Source organism: Rhyacophila brunnea, unplaced genomic scaffold (genome assembly GCF_057557595.1).
Source record: "Rhyacophila brunnea isolate RB1 unplaced genomic scaffold, BYU_Rbru_1.0 scaffold_5, whole genome shotgun sequence".
In the NCBI taxonomy this organism is placed as follows: Eukaryota; Metazoa; Arthropoda; class Insecta; order Trichoptera; family Rhyacophilidae; genus Rhyacophila; species Rhyacophila brunnea.
In genome coordinates this window covers 13,653,017-13,669,657 of record NW_028233170.1, presented here as the reverse complement: position 1 = coordinate 13,669,657, position 16,641 = coordinate 13,653,017, and the positions used below count along the sequence as shown (strand labels likewise).

The window sequence follows — 16,641 nt, the reverse complement described above, 5'->3', positions numbered from 1 at the left end:
AATTTCTTTGTCAACTTCGAAAGATCTGATTATCCTGCATTGAAATGAAAAGAATATTCAAGTTATATTATTATGTGATAATAGAGACTCAAATGAAGGCACATTAATTAAGACCATTTATTTTTTTTTTAATTTAAATTTTATCTTTGACTTAAATTTTTTTTCAATGGTATACGATAAATTATCTAGGTACTAACTTGCTTAATGATTAATTAAAACAATAAAAATATGTGAATAATCACTAAATCGAATTACATTACATGATTCATATTTTGCCGCTAGATGTCGCTAGTAACATTACACCCTTAAAATTAGCTGCTACTCTCAACATTGACAAAGAAAGTAAGACTGCAGTTTGTATGACATTTTGGAAACTGCAAAAAATGTGGGCGGCCGCTGCTGCAGGTGAAGAAGTAGGTCTACAACTAGAAAGGAATTGATTACCGAGAACAACTCGATGGATCAAATTTGAAGGAAGGATGTAGGTAAAGATCATCTTGTTAATTTTTCACATTTTCGTACAGGTATCAGCTTTCCTTAAATTAATATCGCATACATATTTTACATTTTCTATGGCTCACGAATATTACTATGGCAGTATCTGACGGGCCGCAGATTTTTAATGACATATGTTGAATGTAGAGCGAAGCTCTATCGCTGCAATACCGATAATAATTTGTGGCTTAGTATTTCATAATTATTAAAACAGATGTCACTGTGTGTTAAATTTTTTAGATTATGCAAATCAATCGACAGTGGCTAGTAATTTGAATTTAAAGTCGGACGAGATAACTGGGGTCATTTGTATGTGCAGGCTGTCGATCACAGCCTCGTACCTTCAGCGAGAGAAATCTGAAGGTATAAAACTGGTTAAAAGAAATAAACACATCTAAAAATAGACTTCCCCTAGAAGTCGCTAACGATATACTTATTAAAATCATCATAATAAAAGTTTATAAGTTTATAATAAAAAAAATTAAAAAACCTCATTTTCAAATTCATTGTATAAATTAATGTTTGAACATACGAAACTCAGATTAACAACATAATTAAGTTAATTCCATACAGCGCTCGAAATGGAAAAGTTCACGAACCGGAGCGCTCGACAATTTTCTGAAGATATTACATAGTTATCAAATTGTATGTGTACCTACTTGATAAAAATAAATGTGTTACATTTTCTATGACATGGCCTATCTAGCTCAGACGGTCAATATATTTTTTCCACGAGACGGACCGATAATTGTATCGATGTCACGAACCGGAACGGCGCTCCGGTGCGTTCCGGTCCATTTCGAGCCCTGATTCCATACAAATATAGAAGAGAATTCCATGTTTTGAATTAATACTAACTTACTATTAACACAATGCTTACGGGCCCTTTTAATTAATTATGTAATTAACGTGTTAATTTGCATTTGAAAAGTAATTAGCAAAAACACAATTTTGTGCGGCCCGTAAGCATTGGGTTACATCAGGAACTTGATCATATTGTATTTAATTTCAAACAATTTGATGACAAGCATGGCCCCCACAAGGGGGGCGGGAGGGCTGACAAGGCTCTAGCTGGGGGCCCAGCGTGGCAAGCCGACCAGTTAAATGCGAAAAACACATAGTACAAATTTGCTCTAATAATAAAAAAAGTCGCCTACGGCACTATTTTACTTAATAATTATTAACATTTTAATATATGTGTCTATGCGATATAATTTGAAGTGATTTAAATGATAATTCACGCAAAGAATTTTGTTTTATAATTATTTTATGTGTGTTTCCTGGTTCCATGTTACTTGGCTACCACAAAATGAGGTTGCTATCAGTGCTTCATAATATGCTGAGTATCGATCAACTGGATTTATTTAAAAATCGGTAAAAATACACAGAATACTCTTAACCCTAAGGTTCCGTGGAACCCACTTGGGGAACACTACTGTAAAAAATCACAATGCCCTTAACATTAGCGATAGGTAGGGGGGCCCGCCATAGATCCTGGCCTGGAGACCCGCTTTAGGATCTGGGGGCCATGATGACAGGTTTATACTATTCTGTTGTATGGTTCTGAGAACTTGGGCTTCATCCTTTGGCATCAACAGGCATGATATATTTACTTTTCTAGATGCCCCCTAATAATTATTAACATGTAGCAAAATAGCCTGCACCCGCATGTGTTTCTGCTATTAGTAAAATTATAAATATTAGAGGAAAGCTAAAGTATTTTGTCAATGTCTACAGGTGTATTTATCACTTTCTTCTGCTTCTTCATCAGAAACCTGATGATTTGACCGTCTGAGAGCCTTCTCCAAGGTTTTGCACCATCCCTTTCCGCATTCAGTGGCACAGAGGGCCGTCGTCGATGTGAAACCTCTTGATTTGGTCTGTCATCGACCTTGACTCAACATCATGAGTTATATAATAATAGTAAAAAATGAAGTGTCCGCCGAAGGCAAACCGAGGAGAGTCTGTGTAAAAATCTGGAGTACACTGATTAGGGAGTTGCTCGACATAAGAGATTGATTCTCAGCATCCGCCTGCAGCATCACATTTCAAAAGTCCTTCTCTTCCTTTAATCATATTAATATTAAAATATATTATATAGTGATCATTTGGATTTAAAATAATTATTATATTATACAGCTGAATGATGTTACTAATTTAAATTAATATGTACTAGAATTAATTTTGTATTATTAAACTAGTATACTGCCATCTCTTTGGGTTTGGTGTAATTAATTTTCAAATGTGGTGGTGGAAAGGAAAGCGATTTTATCAGACAGTGCTGCCCAGTAGTAAAAAATATCAACCCAATTCTAACAGCCAACAATAATAAAATTAAAAAAAAAAAAATATTTTAGAGTTAAAAAAATGCCAATATTTTATAATTGCTTATGAAAGCTTTATTTAATAGAAAACGCAATTACAATGTGCAAGAAAGAGAGAAGTAATTCAACACCCTCCATAGTGAGAATGAAGGAGGTCCGTATCTTGGTAATGGCAACATTACTTTTCAAATACACAAAAATCGTAATAGCGCCTTACGTCAAGTTTTCGGTTTTGTTGCGTTATATTTTCTAGTTTACATTAGCATTTTCGACGAGTGTATTGTTTTTGTTTTCTAAAAGAATATTGATAAGCACACATTTTTCATGTAATGGGAGATAGCGATTGGAGGCCGTTTATTTACGGTGGTCTTGCATCAATAACGGCTGAATTTGGTAAGCAATACGACCTATAACTCACCTATAATAAAACTCATTAACCTGGTGGGGGAACGTCAAATTATTTCCACGTGCTTGACGTATTTACCTGAGTCATGGGAGTAAATTTACTCGTGATTCGTGATTTTCATAAAAAAATTGTATTTTTGAATTAAGTTTTGGTCGGCGGCCGAGTTATTTTGCGTATCACTTGTCAGAAAAAAATGTTCTTAAAATAGCCGCAAAGTATTGATCAAACTTCCTAGGTAATGCATCCTATGGAAATCGTCACGAGACACTGTTTATGTTTGTTTGTTTTCTTTTAGGAACATTTCCGATTGATACGACCAAAACGAGATTGCAAATTCAGGGCCAGAAATTAGATGCCAGGCATATTGAACTCAAGTATAGTGGCATGACAGATGCCTTTCTACAAATATCCAGACAAGAAGGAGTGAAAGCACTTTATTCTGGGTAAACTATTTTTATAATAATATGTAATCAACACTGCACTGAGCAGGCGGCGGATTGTGACACTGACATTTTTTTTTCATAATAATGTTTGAGATAGCTTAATATCTATTTTTGTTTTTTTTTTTTTAAACATATTCCTATTAAGTAATTTTTTTACAAATAGTTATTAATTAAAAAAAACTCAGGTCTTTTTACTGGTTTTCCGCCGTCGCCCGCTGTCACCTGTCAGTGAGCAGTGTTGCCAACCGAACTATAATTATAGTACATTTTGGTTCGCGTACTATTAAAAAAGTATAGTACGTCAAAAATACAACAATTTTGAAAAATGGATCGTAGTAAGTAAATTCTATATAATATACACCCGATCCTCTTTTTGCACGGGGGATACGTTCCAAAAACAAAATGGTGTAAAAAAAGATAAGGTGCCCATACAAAAATGGTATATAGGTTTCATCACTTAAAATCAGCCCAAAATACGAAATTCTTGAACTCAAAAAATAAATCGAATTTATTTAATATTTATACATTAAAATATGTATACATAAAAATACATAGTTTTTGATTTAAATTAAATTTAGCACAGATATATTCATTAAGTCTCGTTACTTGACAATAAACTTGCCCGTTTACTGCTGTTTTTCTCTTGCAAAAAATCACTTTCATCGCTGGAAATATTTTTTAATGACGCTGACGCCGAAGCACGTGCCGCGTCTCTCGTATCGAACCTGAAGTGACTGACTAGTGGCGCCATGTATGTACGTATGTATTTCTGGCCGGCATCCGGTGACAACATATGTATGCACCAGTGGCGTGCGGTCCATTGCAATGCAATTTTTTGATAAATATGTACATACATATTATGTATTTTTATTCTTTTTAGTTTTTTTAAACGGTGTTAAAGCAAAAAAATCAGTGTAAATAAAAGGTAATAAAAAATAATTGATACTTTTTTTATACCTACCGTGCAAAAAAAAGCCGTGCTCCCAAGATCTCAGTGTGCGATATTAGTCTATGGATGTAGTCTTGCGTTGTATACTCTAAAAAACTAACGTGACAGTGAATGACGGCGGCCGGCGTTAGCATTTTTCGGTCGTAAGAGGTGTTTAAATAAAGCAGGGCATTGGAATTTCTCGAATTCTCCGTTATGTTTATGTGCCAAACAAAAAACTCAAAATTTTCAACACGTCCTATAATTTTCGCCGAAATATTATAATGTCTTGGACCGCGTACTATAATTTAATGACAAAAAGATAGCTGAATTCCAAAATGGCGACTGACAGATAAAGACGGCGGAGCACCAGTAAAAAGCACCAAAAACTCCATCTATTGCTACTACTCTGACTAAAAGTAGATCATAATATACTTTTTAATAATTAAAGCAGAATTTCTTCAAGTTATGTTGTAGGTAAATGATTAAGTATTCTGTTAATATTTCAGTAAGTACCTAAATTCTATTTACTTAATGCCAGGTTTCATAAATCGATCCTTTTACATATTCCTTTAATGGTTACCTATTTATTATTTAGAGAAATATATGCTAAGTAAGACTTAATTTGGTATTTAGTTAAAAATATTGTGTTACCCAATAACTGTTCTTTGCAATGATATATTTTGCCTTTATACTGTGATATTTATTGCATATTGTGTATAATATTTTTACAGCATTTGGCCTGCTATTTTACGACAAGCCACGTATGGAACGATAAAATTTGGCACATATTATTCTCTCAAGGAGTTACTGAATAATTCTAGAGGCAATGTGAAGGACTCTGTATGGGGAAATGTTGGCTGCGCTGTCGTTGCAGGAGCATTTTCAAGCGCAATCGCAAACCCTACGGATGTATTGAAGGTCCGCATGCAAGTGAGTAATTTATATTGATTTCTACACCATTTTGAATTGGGCTTTTTACATGTCTGTCTTTGAATATTATTTTTCAATTTATTTTAATGTAATGTGGACATTGCAGATTATCAATAATTCAAGATATTCACAATACGACATTAAGATAAAAATAAAAGAAGTTATAAAAGTAAAAAATATAAATATATCAGAAAAATTCAGTGTGAAATGAGAACAGTGCGAATCTACTTAGTAAAGTGTAAAGTTTGACTTGTTTGGTCGTACAAAACAGATTTGGAATAATTGAGCTAGGCATCGGCATCTTGCATTTAGATATTTATGAATTTGAATGATTTTTAGTTAGTTACATACTATGTACCTTATTGATAAAAGTACCGAAGAATGTATTATTTTACAACGTTTTTATTAGCTCGTATTCTTGTTTGCCCGGTGGTTGTTTGTCCAGTACAAATCTTGCAATCGATTTTTAACTAACTTCCCGACTAGCTAGACATTTGAAACTTTTAGAATATATCAGAACATGATGCCAATGCATTCTTTTAATACTTTTAGCCATCTTTAAGCAGAATTGAATTCATTTTCAGTCAATTCTGTTGTGTATAGAAAGTTATTTCAGAAAAATCCGTATAAAGTAAAAGACTATTATTGGTTGCTAAGGGGGTGGTCCTAGCAACTAAATTATTAATTTAAATTAAAATATTAATATGGAAATCAAAATGAAATGTCAAAATGACATTTCAGTATTCTATATTTGTTTGTTTATTTGTTTTTTATTTACTTCATATCATGTACAAGTTTGAGAAAATTTAAAAACGTTGTATATAAAAAGTTCTTTTTATCTTGTAATTATTTAATCAGAATGTTATGTAATTATTTGAATGAAAATAGTTCTCAGTATTGCATTGACATGAATATAAAAAAAAATATTTTTGTTCTTCTGTAACCTTCTTGAAATCAAAGTTCTGTTGTTTTTCTCTATAAAGGAATGCTGTGATATTATAAAATGGATAATAATATTGAAATATTATAATAAATTGTTTATCAAAACAAGAGTTAGACAATAATTATTGTATGTAGTTTGTTAACGAAAATTTTAAAATATTGTGAGGTTCATTTTCAATAATGTAGATAAGAATATTATTAACTGTTGTGAAAGCAAGAGGAATTATATTTTTACAGCAATACTGCTGACGTCTGTTTATGTAGTATTTTATTTATATGCATATGTGATAACAATTTCTACCACATGTTTTATTATGCTCGCGGCATGCTTTAGCAGCGATTTCTTATTATGTCTACATGTGCATGCTTATCTTATCAAACTACAGGGGTTATCAAATTCCGGGTAAACAATATAATATTTAAATTAGTTTATAATTGACATATTATTATGTATTTATTTTTAAATAATGAATTTTTAGGTTCATGGGAAAGGAGCTAATCAAAATTTGGCTAGATGTTTTCATGAAGTTTACGTGAATGAAGGAATCAAGGGATTATGGAGGGTATGTTATTGTGTTTCTGTATTCATATCCACCTGGTTTATAATGTTACTCCTATAGTGCTGTATTTACCTAACAACACCTTTTTTGTGTCACGGTGGTTAACAAATACCCAAGATGAATATTGATTAAAAATAATTTGAATGTTGATGTCATCGCACCAAATGTAATGAATCACATGAGGTTGTCTGAACGCTCGAGTTGAGGAAACGCTTAGAAAGAGAGAAAACAATATCATGCTATAATTATCATTTCAAAGTAATATAGGTAAATACTAAATTTCCGGTAAGCTAATGCATAACAACAAATCTTTGTAAAGATTCTTTCTTTCTTTCTTTTTTTCTTTCTTTCTTTCTTTCTTTCTTTCTTTATTTCTTTCTTTCTTTCTTTCTTTCTTTCTTTTGGAGTAGAAATTGAATACCTACCTCCTGTATAATCTCATCTCTAAAGAAATAAATTGTTTATAATAGTATAATATATCAGTGAAATGCAGAAAAAATGCAGGATTTCGACACACTTTTTTGCATAACAAACATCTAATGACTAAAACAAAATAATAATTTTTTGAAAGGTGCAGTGTAGAAGAAAATGATTATTTGAAACACCATAACGATTAGCTAAATTCTTACATTCGTGCAGCTGTGTATTGTGGATCATTTCGCTACTACATATTGGACAGATTGGAGAAGATAACGTTAAATCCAGTTATCCGAAAACTAAAAAAATTTTTTTCATCGTATATTTTTTTAAATCATACATTTTTCTTATAATCATATGAAACCCATGACACTATAGAAATCTGGATAATCGAGGCCCGGATAATGGAAGTTCTACTGTATTAATATTATAACAAAAATGCAATGTATTTATTATATAATAGTACTACATATCGATAATATAAATAGGAATAATATAGGTATGTGATTACCTTGATAATATAAACTTACGTCACGTCTAACTTGTTTTGAACAAGCAATTTCATATTTCAATTGGTGAATTAGATAATCATTGCAGCATTGCTCCAAGCTATATGAATGTAATTGGCAGTTAATATTAGTAGTATTTTTCAACCTTGTAACCATTTATGTACTATGGTGGCAAATCTGACTCTATTTTGGAGTGATGGAGCAATCTGCAGGATATCAAACCATCTTGGAATCAATACTACAATCAATCCACGTCTATATGAAGAAGAAGAATGTTTGTATGAAATCTAACTTTGTGTTGTAGGGAGTTGGGCCAACTACCCAGCGGGCGGCAGTTATTGCAGCCGTCGAGTTGCCGGTTTATGATTACTGTAAGCAACAGTTCATGGGGCTTCTCGGAGACAATATGGTCAATCATTTTGTTTCAAGCTTCATCGCTAGTTTGGGAAGTGCCATAGCTTCCACTCCTCTGGATGTGATAAGGGTTAGTATATTTTTATTTATTAGTTCTTCTCTACATTCTTTTAGTTTTGTACTTTTCAATAGAGATTGGTTTTTGTGACCCAGATTTCGCTTTTTGGAATATTCGTACTTGATAAATACCTATATGTGGCAAGCTGATATTTGATCCAGAGCCATTGCTAAATAGTTTGGATAATTGATTAAAAACTATTCCTCAAATAATAGTCTGTTAATATAATCTCCAATCAGAGCGAGCCCATATTTATGCTCTATGTACATAAATCATTTTTATGATCATTTAATAGCACATAATATACTTTAGTCTTCGTCAGATGTGTACATACATGGCCTAGGCACGGAAACGACGAAATTCATTCACAAATGACGGATCGCATTGTATAAAAAATAACAGGCAACTGATGCTCTCCAAGAATAAGCATTATAATTAATTTAAATTGCATAGATGGGTCCTTAGGTTCTATGCGTCGCACATAATAATATAGCACTGACCTCATCAGGCGGCGGGGTAAGCCATGTCGTGAACCTCTGATTTTGATCGATTTACAATGCTTGAGGCTACTGTACCGAGAGGATGCCTCATCTGATCCGAGCAATTATGTCGTCAATTTTTGCGTTAAAAACCAAACTAAGTAGGTATTATATACTCAAGAACCCTATTAATTTAATTTTTGAACTTTTTTAATAGAACTCTTACAATTTTTTCATTTTTTTTCCTGCTTACTACTCGAAAATCTGCTCGGCACGTCAGACAGTCAAAAAATAATGTTTGGGAAATTTTGGCACGTGTACGTAAAAAGGTTCGCCAACCCTGGCATAGGCCATAGGGAGTCTGAGGATATCCAAAGACAAACACGTGTCGTTAAAACAAATTCCTATGGAAAATTAGATAACATATCCAGTATTAAAAGAGACAACACTTCATAACTGACATTTTATTCAAATTAAGTTTTTTGCATTATTGAATAATATATTAGTAGTACTATTGGCATCTACCGACGAAAGCTGAAAATTCTTGAAAAAATATTTAACTCCTAAAAACGTTTGAAACGACATCTCGTATCTACTATGTGAACTATTGAACTAATGATAACTCGTAAATGCATTATTTTATTTGTCACCAGCCAACTATCAGATGCATGTAAGTAATCCCCATACCACGTAGGTACGTACATTCGCTATAGATGACAAAAACATTGATTTGTAAAATCAAATATCAAACACATACAGTAAAACCTCGTTAATACGAATTCCATGGGACCGAAAATTGAAAAAAAATTCGAATTACGAAATATGAAATGTATGGGGAAAAATATATTGATTTTCATTAATTTCGTTTGCGATCATAGATGTACCTACGAAATTTCCAATTCCGTGTGTGCTAATGGGTCATAAAATGTTAGGATTATTTATATTACCTTCTTAAAATAAGTAATTTATGATGTTTTAAGAAAAATCTGTCACAATTTTCAATGTCTGGCTCATGAAATAGTGTACTTTATTACGATTTATTGAATATTTTTGTATGCCAGGACTCTGAAATTATTTCGAATTACGAAATTCGAATTAAAGGTATGGTTTTATATGAGAATAATGTTTAAGTGACTTTTTTTTGCAAAAATTTCGAATTACGGCGAATTTCGAATTATCCGTGTTCTTATTAACGAGGTTTTACTGTAGTGTGCAGGCGAGTTTTTTCCCCTCCTGTAAAGTTGTTTTGTTATTTTGTCACTTATATGTCACCTATATGACGTATAGGTACATAAACGAGAATATAAATTTAATTTGAGTGGCATCGCGACTGATGTATGAATTTTTAATTTATTAAGTATATTTGTTTTGCCAATACTGTCATAGTAATATAATTATTTTTATCTTCATGTGGCTAATTAATGATGTTTCTTTGTTTGAAGAAGCGTTACACTTTGCTGTAGTTACTATATTTAATATTACGTAATAATAGACTATAAGATTTAATTTTGAATATGTATATTTGATATCATTTCCATGATTTTTAAAGGTTTAAAGGATGTTTTTGTTAATTAATTGTTTTCTTTATATAACTACAACAGGCCAAGATGCCCAATGACAGTAGTGTAGTGTATTTAGTAATATAAGTGAAACATTCACAACCACCCAGGCTTTGAGAAAAATCACATAAATATATTGTGACCTCACCGGAATCGAACCCGGAGCTCCTGCTAAATCGAGAGATAACCCTGTCACATGACTGAATTAGACATACATTAATTTGTTCATCAACAGCTGACTGAAACACATAAGTCAGCCAATCGCATTTTCTTTTTTAAACAATTACGTTATCATCAACTCACAATAACCCATATTCCAACCAGCATCCTGCATGAAGCCACGAACGATATGAACAGAGAAGCTTGTCAGTCAGATGTGGTCAAGTACCAGGAGTATGGTGATGGGGAGTTTCGGTTTTTAAATGACCTAATCAGACGGAACTAATTATGAAATGGAATTCTCCTGTTCACATTTATGTGACTCGTTTCACATATTACGTAGATTGAATTTGTTTGAATCATAATATTTGTTTAACAACTATTTGTTGTTTTGTTTTCAATGTTGGTTAGTAGAATAAGTGTTATCAAAGTTAATAGCAGCGGATATGATGGTTACTTATCTAAATGGTATATAATGATGAAATCTTATCACTTGTTTGTCTATAACGTGTATTTATTCTGATATCTAATGTTTTCTAATTGTTTTTTATTGCAGACAAGACTGATGAATCAGCGAAGGCTGAAGAGAATAAGTGGTATTATACCTGGAGAACTTGTTTATAAGGGCACAGTGGATTGCGCATTGCAGGTTAATATTTATTTATTGCCTCATTTCTACAGTTTAAAATTTTTTTCTTGCTTCATGGTTAAAATATTATTTATCTATAAAAATTTTCTGTGAAGACATTCGTCTTGTATTCGAATTCTTAGAATAACAATACTGAAAAATAAAAATTAGTTCAATGTCTATCGGAAAAGGTTTTAAGAAATGTGGGATGGGAGTGAGGATGACATTTTCTGGAAAGAGGAAGATAACATAGATGGGCAGTAAAAACACCAACGACATGGATGATAATTTAATCGTCCTCAAATGAAAAATTTGCTTTCCCAATTCTATACAATAATTTTTAATTTGTATTACAAAATAATACTTTGGAGGTAGGTAAAATAATTAATACTCTGTATGTTCGTGCATTAAATGGCAGCCTAATGTTTGATTGTAATGTTCATACAACATACTGGTGTTTATTATAAACAATAATAATAGTTAATCAATATATATATATATATAAATGAATGTTTGTTCGTCTGTCCCGTATGCGCTCCTATACCATTCATCTGATTGCGATGAAACTTTTGAGTTGTTGTGCGCACACTCGCGAGGGTTTCTGAATTAGAAAAACCATATTCTTGTTCTTCATTCTATCTTCTTTTATTCGTATGGTTCCTAATACCATTCATCTGATTGCGATGAAACTTTGTTGAGTTGTTGTGTGCATACCCGCGAAGGTTTCTGAATCAGTACAACCATCTTCTTCTTCTTCTTCATTCTATCTTTTTTTTCCGTATGGTTCTTATACCATTCATCCAATTGCGATGAAACTTTCATAAGTTTTTTTGCGCACACTCGTGATGGTTTCTGAATTAGTACAACCATGTCCTTCTTCTTCTATTCTATCTTGTTATATTCGTATGCGTTCCTATACCATTCATCCGATTGTAATGAAACTTTGGTCAGTTATTGTACGCACGCCCGCGAAGGTTTCTGTATCAGTACAACTATCTTCTTCTATTCTATCTTCATCTATTCGTATGCGTTCCTATACCAAATTTGGAAAATCCATGCTTCTTACATGGACAGCTGTATATGGCCTGCACGCGTTGGAAAACCTTCTGATTTATTCGTGTATGAACCAGACGGAAAAACAAAAAATATTGTGTATCCAAAAGCACTTCAATAAACAAAATTGAAACACAAACACTTCATTTCTTTGAATGGCATTGCAACGCATGCCGGGTACTCGCCAGTTTTATGTAAAACTAAAATTGTAAAGAAATAGAAATTTAATAAATAAATAAAACTGCACCACTGTTGTATGCAATGAGCGTCGCACATATTTACAGAGTCTTTGATGAGCATTTGCTTCCTGAATTTTTAGGATTATCGTTCTGATGATAGGTTTGTTGTCTGAAACAGCTGTCTACCTAAGTAATTCAACAAGAATAAGAATTATGTAACAAAGACCTTGTTTCAAAAACCATTACATATAATTAATGGAATTCTACTATGTTTAATTAATAAACAATTTAAAAAACTTGTTTTATGCTTGTAACACTAATGCAATGCTAAAAGTTCTTAAAACTTGCTCCAGTATAGACCAAGCTCTATGGCTAAATAGTATCACAATAATTTCATGGTAAAAAAATTGAATTACCTACATACAGAATATTTCATAATAAGTTTTTGAAATCGAATCGAACCAAATCATCATAATTTAGAAATTTATTGATTATATATTATATTTTTAACTGTATTTTCTTTTTTTCAGGCAATCCGCAATGAAGGCTTCAGTTCACTCTATAAAGGATTCATCCCGGCTTGGCTGCGAATGGGTCCATGGAATATTATATTCTTCATTACTTATGAACAGATGAAGAAAATGTATTGAGACCGCTGGCATTCGTGTTTAATTTTAAATATATTGTATTATGTAACTAACTCTGACTTGTAATTTATTCCATGTGCATTTTTATATATTTTTATCTCATGAATGACTGCTCACAATCGAATATTTTTTATATGTACATTTGATAATCAAAATGTTTTTCTCATAGCTGATATCGAAATAATACTTATTTTGTTTACATAGTACGTAATTACTAAAAAAAAAGTATACATACAACCAATTCTTGATGTGAAGTGTTTATAAAGCTTATTTTTCGCAGGGAAAATTTAGTTACCTATTTTTAAAGATGCATTTCATAAGTAAATGTAAACTTTGTTCCTAGGAGAATGCATTTAGAATTTATAATATAACCGGAAGAAATGCATTTATTTCTTGTCATCAAACCTATAACTACACAATATCAAATCTAAAAACTGTCGGCATACTCTTTAATTTTATTTCTTCAACTATGTAGATGAATCTTAATTTTTACACTATTTTCTTTTGACTAGTTAATTTTCAGATAGTTTAGTAAATATTTAATTTTATTGTAGGTAAATTATTTATATTAATCTAATAGGTTTGAATTGTTGTCAATTTTTGTCGGCAGAATAAAATAATTGTGAAAAAAAGTGGCTTATAAAGAGTTTAAAATAATATGCGTAATCAAAGCATAAAAGAAAACTGTTTATATCAATAGGTAAGTGTATCGTGAAAGTTCTTCCAAAAATAATTGCTTTTGATATCATAATTTATTAAATATAGAACAAGCTTTGGTAATTTAGTTATTGTGCCATTTTGTTGTATTTTCTGAATAAAATAAAATTATTGTTTTAAATGCCTGTTTAACACAATGTCCTAAAAGGTGTGTAAAGTACCACGTCAATTCTTATAAGCCTGTACAAACACGGCTTCATGAATCTTATGTATTTGTCAAAATAAACCAGCCAAAACATCTTGCCAAAGTATTTGTAAAAGTAGGTTTTTTTAGCTGTGATTAATATTTCATTCTAGAAGAATCTAACAAAAGATAAATAATTTATGAGTATTGACTGTTATAATGTGAGAATTTTTAAGTATTTGGCCTGGTTAAATCTGTGATGTACAAAATTCTGGTCGTGTTGCATGAAGCGAGTCTTTCAAAGACAAGATTGAAGGATGAAAGAGAGGGATGATGTATTCCTTGTGTATTTTCAAATATTAACAAAAATTAAAAGACAGCACATTGTGTTATCTTGTTTTAAGATGTTACTTTTCTGTTTGTTGTAATATTTATTGTTACTATATATTATACCAAAAAAGATGCATAGTTTATTAAAAACAATGATATGATACAATTGTGTTTTATTATAAATATCTGGGCCCTAATGCTAGAAATACCTATGTCAAATATATCAATTGTTCAGTACAGGTGATTGTTTATTTCTCATCAATAATTCATATTAACTTTTACAATACACATGAAAACGTCCTGGTTATAAAAAAATTCAAAAATACTCAAGGCGGCTAATTAGACAGTTTTTTTTTTTCGGAAAATATTGGAAAATGAGGAAATCTCAAAATTTAAATCACTATGTCAACATAGGCATTTCTTGGTCGAAAATATGTCAACACATTATTTTTACATACACTTTAAATATTATGCTCTTATTACATTCATTTTACATTGGATGACAGACATTTCTAACATTCAAAGAAAGAACGTTATTTTAAAGTACTTTCTCATACTTGACTCAAAATGGCCAAAATCTGACATAGCACTTCTCGCGCTAAAAATAATAATATGTGTAGGTATACTTTTTTTAACATTACAATAGGCTATGAGACCCAATGACAGTAATGTAGTGAAACAGTAATGTAGTTCGTAATAGAAGTGAAACAATCACAAGCATCCAGACTGAGAAAATCACATAAATATATTGTGACCTCATTGGAAATCGAACCCAGAGCATCCGGATGAAAGGTCTGCGCCTAACACGTCATTAGACTAAGAGGACCGCTGATGGTATATACATTTAAAATTTATGATTTCAAAATTAACTACTAATATTTTTTTATTCAATATATAACACTTGTAATACGTATTCTTCATTAAAAAATCATCACTTTGAAAAGTTTCAGAATTTGGTCGTTGTAAGAGCTCTCGCCAGACAAGCAAAATATGCGTATTTCAATCCTCCTTAGCTGAAGTTTTGTTCTAGGATTGTTTTAATAGGTATATTTCTCAAATTCTTCTAAGTTATGTAAATATAATCTTACACAAAAAGAATGTATAGGTAAGTAATGGGAAAATCTGCGAGAATCTGGAGCGAGTAACATGATGGTTATATTTTTGAAAACAGTTGGTGAGGATTTATTGCTAGCCATTTACTCGACCATTATTTATTTAGAGGGTGAGACGATGCAGAGCGAAATGGAAAACATCGCGAATATCAATGCCATAAAGTATAAAACATAAACAAATATATTCTGACCTATTTATTGATTTTCGAATCGACAGTGCATCTTAAAAATTACCCTCTAAACTAACCTGCGCATCTATTCCATACACAACACAGCTATCGGCTGCTATCGAGGGTAGTTTTTCAAATTTTTGTATTGATGTATTATAATTTTTACAATAAGTTAGTTGTAATTGTAACCATAAGTGCTATGTTTTAACAGCACCTCTCTTGGCTGTGCTAACTTTTAGAGTGAGATAGATAGTTTTGACTGTTTAGACGGCTAACTTACTGTAACAATTATAAAACCTCAATAGAAAAAAATGATAAACTACTTTCGATAACCGCCGATAGCGGCTGATAGCAGTCTTGTGTATATAATAGATGCGCAGGTCATATAAATAATATGGGTATACTCATACAAATTTGATTCTTTCATAAACAAAAATATGATTGAAAAATGAACTCTATCTACATTGCAAATTTGTGTTTATGTCCTTACAGCATTAGTGCCTTATTCTACTGTTGTGTCTGCATATAAAAATGCAATGCATATTATATGTGGCTGAAAAATGTTTTCTACCTTATCTGTAATAAGTCAATATTACTTATTAATAATAACACTGCATATTGCAAATGTCCTTATTCTGTCCTTACATGTCCACTTTAGTAAGTGAAGTTTTGTATCTATGGCAGTGTAAATCAATGTTTTGACCACAAAATAGTAGGCCATTGGTACGTATAGACCGTGTCATATCTTGACCTTTTCATTTCTTGGGATTCGAGAATTCTCGAAAACAAGAATATTTTTTTCGAGAATTCGAGATTGGTTTTTTGATTTCTCGAGAATCTTGAGAATTCTCTCGAGAAATATAGTAAAGTCGAGACCTCTTACGGGCAAGATTTTTTTTAATAGAAAATTTTCACAAATTCCGTTCATAATGAAAGCCGAGAGCTTGGGCAGCTTTACATATTATTGACAAATCTTCGAGTTAATGATATCTCGAGACATGATAATTTTCGAAATTTTGGTAGGTACCTACTTAAATAATTAATTTCTCGAGATT

The 16,641-nt window shown here is 31.6% G+C and overlaps 1 protein-coding gene across 1 annotated transcript; it reads left to right on the top strand.

Moving 5' to 3' along the window:
• The first annotated feature begins 3,010 nt into the window (after window positions 1–3,010).
• On the top strand, window positions 3,011–14,468 carry Bmcp (uncoupling protein Bmcp mitochondrial). Its single transcript, XM_085955341.1, has 7 exons — window positions 3,011–3,212; window positions 3,521–3,668; window positions 5,331–5,529; window positions 6,951–7,034; window positions 8,262–8,441; window positions 11,183–11,275; window positions 13,017–14,468. The coding sequence occupies exons 1-7, from the start codon at window positions 3,149–3,151 to the stop codon at window positions 13,134–13,136; spliced, it is 888 nt and encodes a 295-aa protein (XP_085811467.1). The 5' UTR covers window positions 3,011–3,148; the 3' UTR covers window positions 13,137–14,468.
• Window positions 14,469–16,641: the final 2,173 nt, after the last annotated feature.

Coding starts and splice junctions, on each gene's coding strand:
- Bmcp (XM_085955341.1), top strand. CDS start 3,149: ATGGGAGATAGCGATTGGAGGCCGTTTATTTACGGTGGTCTTGCATCA. Junction 3,213..3,520: donor ATCAATAACGGCTGAATTTG/GTAAGCAATACG, acceptor GTTTTCTTTTAG/GAACATTTCCGATTGATACG. Junction 11,276..13,016: donor CAGTGGATTGCGCATTGCAG/GTTAATATTTAT, acceptor TCTTTTTTTCAG/GCAATCCGCAATGAAGGCTT.